The 14,653-nt window shown below is 41.7% G+C and overlaps 1 protein-coding gene across 1 annotated transcript; it reads right to left on the bottom strand.

Moving 5' to 3' along the window:
• Positions 1–13,744: 13,744 nt before the first annotated feature.
• On the bottom strand, positions 13,745–14,377 carry LOC120045911 (fibroblast growth factor-binding protein 2-like). Its single transcript, XM_038990840.1, has one exon. The coding sequence runs from the start codon at positions 14,375–14,377 to the stop codon at positions 13,745–13,747; it is 633 nt and encodes a 210-aa protein (XP_038846768.1).
• Positions 14,378–14,653: the final 276 nt, after the last annotated feature.

The following is a 14,653-nucleotide window of genomic DNA, read 5'->3' as shown; positions in this document are numbered from 1 at the left end:
AAAAACAGCCCCAAAGCATGATGTTTCCACCCCCATGCTTCACAGTAGGTATGGTGTTCTTTGGATGCAACTCAGCATTCTTTGTCCTCCAAACACGACGAGTTGAGTTTTTACCAAAAAGTTATATTTTGGTTTCATCTGACCATATGACATTCTCCCAATCTTCTTCTGGATCATCCAAATGCTCTCTAGCAAACTTCAGACGGACCTGGACATGTACTGGCTTAAGCAGGGGGACACGTCTGACACTGCAGGATTTGAGTCCCTGGCGGCGTAGTGTGTTACTGATGGTAGGCTTTGTTACTTTGGTCCCAGCTCTCTGCAGGTCATTCACTAGGTTCCCCCGTGTGGTTCTGGGATTTTTGCTCACCGTTCTTTTGATCATTTTGACCCCACGGGGTGAGATCTTGCGTGGAGCCCCAGATCGAGGGAGATTATCAGTGGTCTTGTATGTCTTCCATTTCCTAATAATTGCTCCCACAGTTGATTTCTTCAAACCAAGCTGCTTACCTATTGCAGATTCAGTCTTCCCAGCCTGGTGCAGCTCTACAATTTTGTTTCTGGTGTCCTTTGACAGCTCTTTGGTCTTGGCCATAGTGGAGTTTGGAGTGTGACTGTTTGAGGTTGTGGACAGGTGTCTTTTATACTGATAACAAGTTCAAACAGGTGCCATTAATACAGGTAACGAGTGGAGGACAGAGGAGCCTCTTAAAGAAGAAGTTACAGGTCTGTGAGAGCCAGAAATCTTGCTTGTTTGCAGTTGACCAAATACTTATTTTCCACCATAATTTGCAAATAAATTCATTAAAAATCCTATAATGTGATTTTCTGGAGAAAAAATTCTCATTTTGTATGTCATAGTTGACATGAACCTATGATGAAAATTACAGGCCTCTCTCATCTTTTTAAGTGGGAGAACTTGCACAATTGGTGGCTGACTAAATACTTTTTTGACCCACTGTATAATATTTTGTCAAACCTACAAGCAATACAAGACTAATATTATGGTGGGAGATTATAATACTGTTTTAAATACCTCCATGGACCGCAAAGGAAATCACACTACAAACTATCACTCTCACGCACTTAAGGAAATCACAAAAGTCATGGATACTGTATAAACAAAAAAAGAAACGTCCCTTTTTCAGGACCCTGTCTTTCAAAGATAATTCATAAAAATCCAAATAACTTCACAGATCTTCATTGTAAAGGGTTTAAACAATGTTTCCATGCTTGTTCAATGAACCATAAACAATTAATGAACATGTACATGTGGAACGGTCGTTAACACACTAACAGCTTACAGACGGTAGGCAATTAAAGTCACAGTTATGAAAATTTAGGACACTAAAGAGGCCTTTCTACTGGTAATGAAAAAAAACAAAATAAATACCCAGGGTCCCTGCTCATCTGCGTGAACGTGCCTTAATGTCTTAATTAATTACATCAAAATGTGGGGCAGAACTGCTGCAAGGAGGCATGAGGACTGCAGATATGGCCAGGGCAATAAATTGCAATGTCCATACTGTGAGATGCCTAAGACAGCGGTACAGGGAGACAGGACGGACAGCTGATCATCCTCGCAGTGGCAGACCACCTGTAACAACACCTGCACAGGATCGGTAGATCCGAACATCACACCTGCGGGACAGGTACAGGATGGCAACAACAACTGCCCGAGTTACACCAGGAACGCACAATCCCTCCATCAGTGCTCAGACTGTCCACAATAGGCTGAGAGAGGCTGGAGTGAGGGCTTGTAGGCCTGTTGTAAAGCAGGTCCTCACCAGACATCACCGGCAACAACATCGCCTATGGGCAAAAACCCACGGTCGCTGGACCAGAAAGGACTGGCAAAAAGTGCTCTTCACTGACGAGTCGCGGTTTTGTCTCTTCAGGAGTTATGTTTGGATTTGCGTTTATCGTCGAAGGAATGAGCGTTACACCGAGGCCTGTACTCTGGAGCGGGATCGATTTGGAGGTGGAGGGCACGTCATGGTCTGGGGCGGTGTGTCACAGCATCATCGGACTGAGTTTGTTGTAATTGCAGGCAATCTCAACGCTGTGCGTTACAGGGAAGACATCCTCCCCCCTCATGTGGTACCTTTCCTGCAGGCTCATCCTGACATGACCCTCCAGCATGACAATGCCACCAGCCATACTGCTCGTTCTGTGCGTGATTTCCTGCAAGACAGGAATTTCAGTGTTCTGCCATGGCCAGCGAAGATCCCGGATCTCAATCCCATTGAGCACGTCTGGGACCTGTTGGATCAGAGGGTGAGGGCTAGGGCCATTCCCCCCAGAAATGTCTGGGAACTTGCAGGTGCCTTGGTGGAAGAGTGGGGTAACATCTCACAGCAAGAACTGGCACATCTGGTGCAGTCCATGAGGAGGAGATGCACTGCAATACTTAATGCAGCTGGTGGCCACACCAGATACAGACTGTTAGTTTTAATTTTGACCCCCCCAGTTCAGGGAGACATTATTCAATTTTTGTTAGTCACATGTCTGTGGAACTTGATCAGTTTATGTCTCAGTTGTTGAATCTTGTTATGTTCATACAAATATTTACACATGTTAAGTTTGCTGAAAATAAACGCAGTTGACAGTTAGAGGACATTTATTTTTTTGCTGAGTTTATTTGTGGATTTCGTGGATATATGGAGGCTTAAATATCCTGACCTAGTGAGATGGCGGAGGCTCAATCAAGCTAGTTGTCTTGACTACCTTCTTATATCATTCTTGCTGGCACCAAAAGTAAAAAGAAGTGTTGATAGGGGACAGAATACGGTCAGACCATCAAAAAAATTGGCTTATATATTACTCTTACAGTATTTCCACGTGTGCGAGGATATTGGATGGTAAATTGTTTTTAACTAGGACAGAAGAATTTATAAAGGACATTAACATAGGTACAGAAGATCTCCTTATTTTCTGGGACACTTTTAAATGTGCCTTTAGAGGCCATGCATTTCAGAACTCATCAATAAAACAAAAGCAATTTAGGTCAAAATAGACCATATTAACAAAGGAAATGTAAGGACTAATAGTACAGACAGATAGCAATAAAAACTGTACCATAGAGGCACAGAATAAGTTAGATTTTTTTTTTTAAATGGAGGAACTTATTCAAGAAATAGCAAGTGTATATACACTGCTCAAAAAAATAAAGGGAACACTTAAACAACACAATGTAACTCCAAGTCAATCACACTTCTGTGAAATCAAACTGTCCACTTAGGAAGCAACACTGATTGACAATAAATTGCACATGCTGTTGTGCAAATGGAATAGACAAAAGGTGGAAATTATAGGCAATTAGCAAGACACCCCCAATAAAAGAGTGATTCTGCAGGTGGTGACCACAGACCACTTCTCAGTTCCTATGCTTCCTGGCTGATGTTTTGGTCACTTTTGAATGCTGGCGGTGCTCTCACTCTAGTGGTAGCATGAGACGGAGTCTACAACCCACACAAGTGGCTCAGGTAGTGCAGCTCATCCAGGATGGCACATCAATGCGAGCTGTGGCAAGAAGGTTTGCTGTGTCTGTCAGCGTAGTGTCCAGAGCATGGAGGCGCTACCAGGAGACAGGCCAGTACATCAGGAGACGTGGAGGAGGCCGTAGGAGGGCAACAACCCAGCAGCAGGACCGCTACCTCCGCCTTTGTGCAAGGAGTAGCACTGCCAGAGCCCTGCAAAATGACCTCCAGCAGGCCACAAATGTGCATGTGTCAGCATATGGTCTCACAAGGGGTCTGAGGATCTCATCTCAGTACCTAATGGCAGTCAGGCTATCTCTGGCGAGCACATGGAGGGCTGTGCGGCCCCACAAAGAAATGCCACCCCACACCATGACTGACCCACCGCCAAACCGGTCATGCTGGAGGATGTTGCAGGCAGCAGAACGTTCTCCACGGCGTCTCCAGACTCTGTCACGTCTGTCACATGTGCTCATGTGCTCAGTGTGAACCTGCTTTCATCTGTGAAGAGCACAGGGCGCCAGTGGCGAATTTGCCAATATTGGTGTTCTCTGGCAAATGCCAAACGTCCTGCACGGTGTTGGGCTGTAAGCACAACCCCCACCTGTGGACGTCGGGCCCTCATACCACCCTCATGGAGTCTGTTTCTGACCGTTTGAGCAGACACATGCACATTTGTGGCCTGCTGGAGGTCATTTTGCAGGGCTCTGGCAGTGCTACTCCTTGCACAAAGGCGGAGGTAGCGGTCCTGCTGCTGGGTTGTTGCCCTCCTACGGCCTCCTCCACGTCTCCTGATGTACTGGCCTGTCTCCTGGTAGCGCCTCCATGCTCTGGACACTACGCTGACAGACACAGCAAACCTTCTTGCCACAGCTCGCATTGATGTGCCATCCTGGATGAGCTGCACTACCTGAGCCACTTGTGTGGGTTGTAGACTCCGTCTCATGCTACCACTAGAGTGAGAGCACCGCCAGCATTCAAAAGTGACCAAAACATCAGCCAGGAAGCATAGGAACTGAGAAGTGGTCTGTGGTCACCACCTGCAGAATCACTCCTTTATTGCTAATTGCCTATAATTTCCACCTTTTGTCTATTCCATTTGCACAACAGCATGTGCAATTTATTGTCAATCAGTGTTGCTTCCTAAGTGGACAGTTTGATTTCACAGAAGTGTGATTGACTTGGAGTTACATTGTGTTGTTTAAGTGTTCCCTTTATTTTTTTGAGCAGTGTATTATAAAAAATTATGCGAACTGGATGGAACATGGGGAAAAATGCACCAAATTATTTTTTTTATCTTAGAAATGCTACCAACAATAATTGATTGAAACTTGTGACAAATGATGGAGTCACCCATGATTCACCAAACAATATTTTGAAAGAGGATGCAAAGTACTTTAAGCTCATGTTTTCGTTTCAGTCTCCTCCATCTCCACTAACCAAAGATAACTGTATGGATTTTTTTATATGAATAATGTAAAATGAACAGCTGTACAGAAAGACTCGTGTGAAGGCCAAATTACAGAGGAGGAACATTTAAGTCCAGGAAAACTCCAGGGTTGGATGGCATACCAGTGGAGGTATACCAAACCTTTTTTGATGTACTTAGAGGACTGCTATTAGCATGTTTTAACCACTCCTATAAAAACGATATATTATCAGATACTCAACAAGAATGTCTGATTTCATTATTTATGAAACAGGATCCAAGTGGTAAATATTAAGATCCGGTCCATTAAAAAAATTGGAGGCCCCTTACACTTCAGTGTGGTGATGAAAAAATTTGCGCAAAATGCATAGTGCATAGAATTAAAAAGGTATTGTTGGATATTATCATCCTAATCAGACAGGTTTTTCACATGGACGATACATTGGAGAAGACATGTACTGGAAACAATAGAACACTATGAAATATCTGAGAAACCAGGCCTGGAATTCATAGCTGACTTTGAAAAGGCTTTTGATAAAGTACGACTGGAATTTATATATGCCTGGAATATTTCAATTTTGGAGAATCTCTTATAAAATGGGTTAGTTATGTAAAGTAACCCTAGGTGTAAAATAGAAAATAATGGCTACTTCTCTGAAAGTATTAGACTGTCAAGAGGAGTAAAACAAGGTTGTCCACTATTGGCATATCTATTTAATATGGCCATCGAAATGTTAGCCATTAAAATCAGATCCAGCAATAATATCAAGGGGTTAGAAATCAAGGTCTTAAAAACAAAGGTGTTGTTGTACACTGACGATTCATGTTTTTTTTATCCACAATTTGGATCCCTCCACAGCCTCAGAGGATCTAGATACTTTTTTAACCTCTCTGGATTACATCCAAAATGTTGATAAATTTACTATATTATCTATTGGATCACAAAAAAATACAACTTTTACATTACCGTTTAGTTGACCAATAAAATGGTCAGATGGTGATGTGGACATACTCTGTATACATATCTTACTAAAATACATTTTAATAGAAACAACAAGATATCTCCTGTAAAATAGAATTCAAGTTGGATTGGCTTCAGAGATGGATGGGAGGGGTTGATGGTAGCTGAAGGATTAAAAAGGGATTAAAAACAAACAAAAGATGACTGTTGTAAGGTGTATTGTGTCTGTAAAAGGTACATAGCATGTATAAACTGGAAGTAGAAGCCTAGGTGTTGTTGTCCATTAGTTTACTCCAATTAGGAGAGGGGTGGGTAGGGTTAGCAGAAAATAATAAAGGAAAATATATAAAAAATATATATATAATAATAAAGATGCAGGCTTCTTTTCTAACTCAGTTGCTGGAGAGGAAGGAAACCGCTCAGGGATTTCACCATGAGGCAAATGGTGACTTTAAAACAGTTACAGAGTTTAATGGCTGTGATAGGAGAAAACTGAGGATGGATCAACAACATTGTAGTTACTCCACAATACTAACCTAATTGACAGAGTGAAAAGAAGGAAACCTGTACAGAATAAAAATATTTCAAAACATACATCCTGTTTGCAACAAGGCACTAAAGTAATACTGCCAAAACATGTGGCAAAGCAATTACCTTTATGTCCTGAATACTTTAGTGAACACGAGGGGAGATAGAGAGCTGGTTTCAAGCGCAGGGCTCAGCTTGTGTTTATTGCAAGGACCACAGGAGGAGGCAGGTAGATGGGTCCAGGGGCAGGCAGAAGGTCATACACAGGGGGTCCAAAAGGGCAACAGTACAGGCAGGGAAAAGGCTAGTAACATAGTCCGGGAGATCAGGCAATAAGTAGATAAAAGGAAATCCGATAGGCTAAAGTACAGGCAGGGAATAGGCAAAAGGCGTTGTTAGTGAGGCTTCCAAAAACTATCATACAGGGGAGGAGTAAATCACGGGAACCCCAGCGCTCCGAAAGATGTGTCACAAAACAAACAATACCTCATAGTGATGGGGTGCAAAGAACTGAACTAAATAGTGTGTGATAATGACGTACATGTGTGTGAATAGTTGATTAGAATTCAGGTGATTGAGATCTGGAGATTGAGCTGCGTTCAGGGGATTTAGGTGTTTGAGAGTGTGAGCTGGAACGTGAGCTGCGTTCAGGGGATCTACGTGTTTGAGGGTGTGAGTTGAAAGCAGACGTTACAAATACAAAGTGTTATGTTTGGGGAAGATCGAATACAACACATTACTGAGTACCACTCTCCATATTTTCAAGCATAGTGGTGGCTGCATCATGTTTTGGCTATGCATGTAATCATTAAGGACTGGGGAGTTTTTCAGGGTAAAAAAGAAACAGAATGGAGCTAAGCAGAGGAAAAATTCTAGAGGAAAACCTGATTCAGTCTGCTTTCCACTAGACACTGGGAGATTTCAGCAGGACAATAACTTAAAGCACAAGGCCAAATCTACACTGGAGTTGCTTACCAAGAAGACAGTATATGTTCCTGAGTGGCCGAGTTACAGTGTTGACTTAAATCTGCTTTAAAATATAAGACCAAATAACTAATTTGACATAGTTTGAAGAATTTTGAAAATAATAAATTGGCAAATGTTGTGCTATCCAGGTGTGAAAAGCACTTAGAGACTTACCTAGAAAGACTCACAGCTGTAATCACTGCCAAAGGTGCTTCTACAAAATATTGACTCATGGGTGTGAATACTTAAGTAAATTAGATATTTCTTAATTTCATTTTCAATAAATTTGCAAACACTTCTAAAAACCTGTTTTCACTTTCTCATTATTAGTTATTGTGTGTAGATTAGTGAGAAAATAAATATATTTAATACATTTTGAATTCCGGCTGTAACACAACAAAATGTGGAATAAGGCACTGAAGGCACTGTTGATAAAATGAAGCCTGTTTTTTTCTAAGGCAACTTTAGTATGCTAGTGTAAGCCTAAGAGCTCCTATCTAGCTATGGTTCAGCTAAGCGTCAGCATTCAGCTAACAGCCTGCACATTGCTAGCTAGCTTACTGAGGGAGAGAGTGGGGTGTTCTGCTTGGCTGGCTATGCTGGCGATTTTCTCCTCTCTCACCACACCTCTGTCTCTCTCTCTCTCTCAATTTGGTAAAACTATATTAAACTTGAATACATTTAAACCTCAGGTTCTTAGTAACAGTTTGATATGCAGTAATTGAGACTGCATTTAGAACATCTAGCTAGCTAGATAGAAGTTGAGGGGGAGAGGGAGTAGCGTTGCTTGGCACCTGTCTCTCGTCTCATTCTCTCTCACAGACACATGACAGAGAGAAATGAAGGGAGGAAGGAGGGAGAGTAGGGGGAGGGAGAGAGAGTAGACAGGGAGGGATAAGGAGAGATAGAAAGATGGGGGGAAAGAGATGGGGGGGGGGGGGAGAAGGCCACTGGCTGATAAATGCCCCCAGCAAGCACTGCCAGTCTACACAAACACAGACACACATACACATGCTGTACACATACAGTATGTGTGAAATTAAAGATGCTAATTCTGTTTTGGCTTGTTTGATATTAGTAGGCCTGTATTATTCCCACATTTACCAGATATCCTCCTGATCTGGATGGCCTCTTTTACACTTATTCTGACCAATTAGTCTGTATAATGTAAGTATACACATAAACTCAGAAAAAAAGAAACTGTCACTGTCAACTGCATATATTTTCAGCAAACTTAACATGTGTTAATATTTGTATGAACATAACAAGATTCAACAACTGAGACATAAAAACTGATCAAGTTCCATAGACATGTGACTAACAGAAATTGAATAATGTGTCCCTGAACTGGGGGGTCAAAATTAAAAGTAACAGTCTGTATCTGGTGTGGCCACCAGCTGCATTAAGTATTGCAGTGCATCTCCTCCTCATGGACTGCACCAGATTTGCCAGTTGTTGCTGTGAGATGTTACCCCACTCTTCCACCAAGGCACCTGCAAGTTCCCGGACATTTCTGGGGGGAATGGCCCTAGCCCTCACCCTCTGATCCAACAGGTCCCAGACGTGCTCAATGGGAATGAGATCCAGGATCTTCGCTGGCCATGGCAGAACACTGACATTCCTGTCTTGCAGGAAATCACGCACAGAACGAGCAGTTTGTCTGGTGGCATTGTCATGCTGGAGGGTCATGTCAGGATGAGCCTGCAGGAAAGGTACCACATGAGGGGGGAGGATGTCTTCCCTGTAACGCACAGCGTTGAGATTGCCTGCAATTACAACAAACTCAGTCCGATGATGCTGTGACACACCGCCCCAGACCATGACGTGCCCTCCACCTCCAAATCGATCCCGCTCCAGAGTACAGGCCTCGGTGTAACGCTCATTCCTTTGATGATAAACGCGAATCCGACCATCACTCCTAGTGAGACAAAACTGCGACTCGTCAGTGAAGAGCACTTTTTGCCAGTCCTGTCTGGTCCAGCAACGGTGGGTTTGTGTCCATAGGCGACGTTGTTGCCGGTGATGTCTGGTGAGGAGCTGCTTTACAACAGGCCTACAAGCCCTCACTCCAGCCTCTCTCAGCCTATTGCGGACAGTCTGAGCACTGATGGAGGGATTGTGCATTCCTGGTGTAACTCGGGCAGTTGTTGTTGCCATCCTGTACCTGTCCCGCAGGTGTTATGTTCGGATGTACCGATCCTGTGCAGGTGTTGTTACACGTGGTCTGCCACTGCGAGGATGATCAGCTGTCTGTCCTGTCTCCCTGTACCGCTGTCTTAGGCATGCCCTGGCCAAATCTGCATTCCTCATGCCTCCTTGCAGCATGCCTAAGGCACATTCACGCAGATAAGCAGGGACCCTGGGCATCTTTATTTTGGTGTTTTTCAGAACCAGTAGAAAGGCCTTTTTAGTGTCCTAAGTTTTCATAACTGTGACCTTAATTGCCTACCGTCTGTAAGCTGTTAGTGTCTTAACGACCGTTCCACAGATGCATGGTCATTAATTATTTATGGTTCATTGAACAAGCAGGGGAAACAGTGTTGAAACCCTTTACAATGAAGATCTGTGAAGTTATTTCGATTTTTACGAATTATCTTTGAAAGACAGGGTTCTGAAAAAAGGACGTTTCTTTTTTTGCTGAGTTTATATACACACACATAGTCTAAGTCTATGTAAGGGAGGGGTAAAAGGTGGGACAGATGTCAAGGTAATGTGACTCCATGATCATTATACTCAGAGATTAAACTCTCATCACAGTCTACATTTTACCCATCAAATGTTGCTATAAAAAAAAGTATAACATATTGTAGATCTGCATTTGAGATATAAAGGAAAACGCAAGAGCCGGACCATTCAGACTGTTGACACTCAGTGACTCAACAGGAAAAGGTGCTATACAGTATAAGAGCCCTGAGAACCTGGAATAGTGCTATATAAATCCAATCCCATCCAGGGTGTCTATTGTTAACCAACAGTTTGTGATTGTACTGCATGATCTTACAGTATGTTTCTGTCTTGCTAGTGAGACAGACAATTATGTTGTCTTAATTGGTACTTATTTCGAAACAAGTGAGTCCAGTTCTCAAGGTTACTCAACAGCAAAACAGAATGAACCATCACAATGAAAATATTTTTGTATCAATCAGACTTCATGCCACAGTAAACATACATCATACTGAATTGAAAATACATTAATTGAGAGACATACAGTATCTTCTGCAGGTCACATGATGAGATCTTTATGATGACTCAAATTCCATCAAATGTTCAAGCCGAAGTTTTTCAAATCTTCTTTTTTACAAGTTTTTGGACATGAGAGATTTTTTTTAAATTCCCAGGGTTCTATGCTCACGATAGGGTGAGAATCTATTTTCAAATGCTGAATGTGAATTCGGCTGGGTCAGAAAAAATAAGGACAATTGTGTAGTAGTCTATGTCCTCGTTCCGGTGTATTTTTAATAGTTCTATACAAACCCACCAAAAAATATAATTAAGGAGGAGTAGATCGAAGATTTAAGTCCAACAACATGCACTCCTCTGTCAGTGTTCTCTGACCTTAGTTAGAAAATATACTGTTTTCCTTCACCCATGTATTGTTTTGCAGAGCACTCGGGTGGACAGTATCTGATAGACCAGATGAACCCCATGCTCATAACATTGTACATGGCCAGAAGTACTCTGAGGACACAAGATAGCCAGTCTTACAAGGGCATCAACTCATGAGAGGAGTGAGTAAAAACTGGGAAAAATAAAAAAGTTTACAAATGTTTGCTCTCATTTGCTAACCCCACCCCTCTCTCTCTCTCACACACACACTCAATTAGTTATTGTGTAACATTACAGATGTTCATTCTACTTTGTTTGCTATTCTCCCCATGTTTAACAGATATCTTGCTTGTCTGGGTATTTAATGTCCACACACAGTTTATTGGATGTGTGAAAAGTACATATGCTCATTCTGTTTTGTTTGATATTAATAGTCCATTTTTTTGTTGCATGTTCTCTATGAACTATGGAACTTAAGATATGCACCTACTGTTACGGAAAAATATAAACTATTGGAACTAAGACATAAAGATGGAGGGAAAGTTGGAACATTTTAATAGTCTGCACATTCTTGTGAATTGTTGCATTATTTGCTTGGATTGTTAAGTAGTTTGTGCTTACTGGCTTCTGGCTACTGTGATATTTATGAAAGCAAAGGCAAGGATTTAATGTGAATTGAAAAGTAAAACTCTATTGCCACGCCGCTCCTCAGACTCCTTCATCTCGTAGTGGGAATAGGGCCCTAGTAGTGTATACAGGTTCTTCCTTAGTTATTCTGGGGGTGGCCACACTGCTAGGGCAGAGGCATGCAAGTAATCACTGCTCTATTTGATGTATGAGGGACAATGGAGCGACTGTAGAGAGAAGAAAGACAGAATCCTGGGTTGAGAGGGGCGTATTGGCATTACTCTCCTGTGTGTGTGTGGTGTGTGTATTTGTGTTTGTCTGTCTGTCCTAATGATATATGTACTGAAGATGTAAATGAAGGACTTAGAGAGATTGGGGGCATGCTTGGCTGTGCTATCGAAGGAATATCTTCATTACTTTTTACACATCATTATATATTAGATCTGAGGAACAAACCGTTATCTTTAGTGTGAGTTGATTGGGATTGAGTTGCTGATCCAAACAATAATGTACTTTGAAATGAACATGATATCTACTGCCTTCAGAGGTGTATAATCAGTCTGTTACTGAGAACAGATAGATAGCTATAGTTATAGAGGAAGTTTTAGTGACATAGAGACACAGAGGAAAAAGCTGGTTTAGGCGGGAGGAGTGCCTTTGTGAGACAATTCACACCATGACTGTAAGCCCATCCTCTTTCTATTCACAAACCCACCTTCCAGTCATCATCACATACATTTCACAGAGACCACACATGGACACACAGACACATGCAGATTGCAGTGAGACTTAAAGGCAAGACTGTGGCTCTGGTTGGTATAATCAGTCCAAGTTTTCATTAAAAATGTTTACTTTGTGTTAACCTGAACAAAATAGGGCACTTAAACAGCTTAGCTGGACTTCTATGATCTCTGTCCCAACACAAAAAAAGAAGAGTCTCTTTGATTGAATTGTTTGTAACTGAATCTAATGTGAAAATAGTGTGGGACCCAATATAGTGCCAGGAGGTACCTCCTGCCATCTGTTGGCATTGGCAGTGCAACTCACAATGGTCTATTTGTTGTCTGTGGCCACTAGCTACCAGATCACACAAATAGCAACACTAGAAAAGACATTATTTCAATTGATAACCACACAGTTGTCTCATGAAGAGAATCTCAATCAAACGATGGATGAGAAAGAGACAGTAGAGCCACAGATACTAAATAAGATGGTACTTTTAAAACTATATATAAACATCCACTTATTACTGTAGTCACAAGACTGCTTTATTTCCCAGAGAGCATGCAATCAATTGTGAAAATTTGGAGAGTCAGTGTCACCTCAAACAGATCACAACAGATTTCCACGATATTTTGTGAGTCTTGTTTGCCATAAAATATTTGCACTAATCTCATCTTAATCTTGTGACATTTTCAATGAACCCTTTCTGTATGTCTATTCTAAGTGTACACAAGGTCTCACAGGCGTGACCCTATCACTACTTACAAAGACATGAAAAAAAATTGATTATCAGGGTTGGCAATTTTTAAGAACTGTATTTCCTGTGTTATGTTGACATCGTTTTGGTTAAGAAAAATAAACATTGTCTCAAGAGATTTTTTATTTTCTGGCAACTAATATCAAGGGATAACCTATGGGGAAAATACATAAAAGGTTCTCAATATTATCCTATTCATGCTCATTACCATTAATTTGTTATCCTCAAGTGTATACACTACAGCACAAAGATCTTGTCAATACTATTGCGATTTTGAATCATGTATTACAGTATTTCCCCAGCCACTGGAATAGAACTTAACAATATAAATAACTATATCATCCATATAGTCCTTCTAATTAACTGCTTCTAAAAAATAACCATATCATCTGTGTTCATTTATTAAACTAATAAAAACAAATGTTCAATATTTATATAGTACGGTATGTTTATTCACAGGTATAATTTTGTATGCTGTGTTAAAGTTCAAAAATAGAAATCTGATACAAGTCTAGTGACTACAAATGAACAATAGAAAATATTAGTTTCACAATAAAATACACAACCCAAAACATTTCCATGACGCCTATATTTCGTCTCTATATTGCTTCAGACAAACCATTTTTGTTTACGTAGCAAAGAAGTAAGCCCGGATATAGAGGTGGAGTTTTTCCCAACTGAGTTCATCAGCTTTGTCCTTTTTTTAACCTTAGAAAAACTTAAAGACTTTAACCTTCAAAAAACCTTACAAAGAAAGAACAGACAGAATGCCATCCCTCGGCACAGTAATTCTCCACTGGCTCCATGTCGTTTATCTCTCCATCCCAATTCCTCTCCTCCAACAGAGTCCTATCCTCTTTCTTCTCCTCCTTCTCTACCAATTCAGGAACCAGGGGCAATGGATCCTTCTCTCCTCCACTGTTCCCCTTCTCTTTGAGCTTCATGTGGGAGTTCATGGGGGCCTTGCAGGTGGGGGTCTTCAGCACTTTCTCCCCTTTGCACGCATTGCTCCTCTTCTTCAGCTTGCCCACCAGTTGTTTCCAGTGCCTGACCTGTGCCTTCCTGTCACTGTAGGCTTGGCACAAGTCTGGCTGTCCAGTGTAGCGGCACCAGTAGGTCTGCTCCCCAGAGTTACAGCTGACCAGCAGATTCACCACGCCCTCCCCAGACGTATCCCAAGTACAGTTATGGCCAACCTTTGTGCTGAACCCTCCTGAGCTTGTTACAGAGTTCTTGGGCATCTTGCCTGCCAATGGTGGTGGGAGCTGCGACGTCTTGTCGTCGGAGATCTGGTGTTTGGCCTCGGTGCTGGGTAGGACACGAAGGCACAGGAGGAAGAACAGGGGCCACAGGAACCTCATGTCTGGTGGTGATTAGTGCTACTTGAAGGGTTCTTTATTCAAGTGCAGCCAAGCATCAGTAAGACGCCCAAAGGGAATCAAAACTGGATGCACCGAGATCAAAAGACCTACAGGGAGTGAAAATGCAGAGGGAAAACAAAGTGAAACATAAATTAATTAAATACGCCCCATTTCTCTTCTTTTCATAAAAACACATGAAGTTTTACAACATTTTATATTCACTGCTTAGAACAAAAAGCATAATTCATAAGATGTTGTGTACCAATTGTACAGCAC

Source organism: Salvelinus namaycush, chromosome 4, assembly GCF_016432855.1.
Source record: "Salvelinus namaycush isolate Seneca chromosome 4, SaNama_1.0, whole genome shotgun sequence".
NCBI lineage: Eukaryota > Metazoa > Chordata > Actinopteri > Salmoniformes > Salmonidae > Salvelinus > Salvelinus namaycush.
This window is presented reverse-complemented; position numbering and strand designations above follow the sequence as displayed.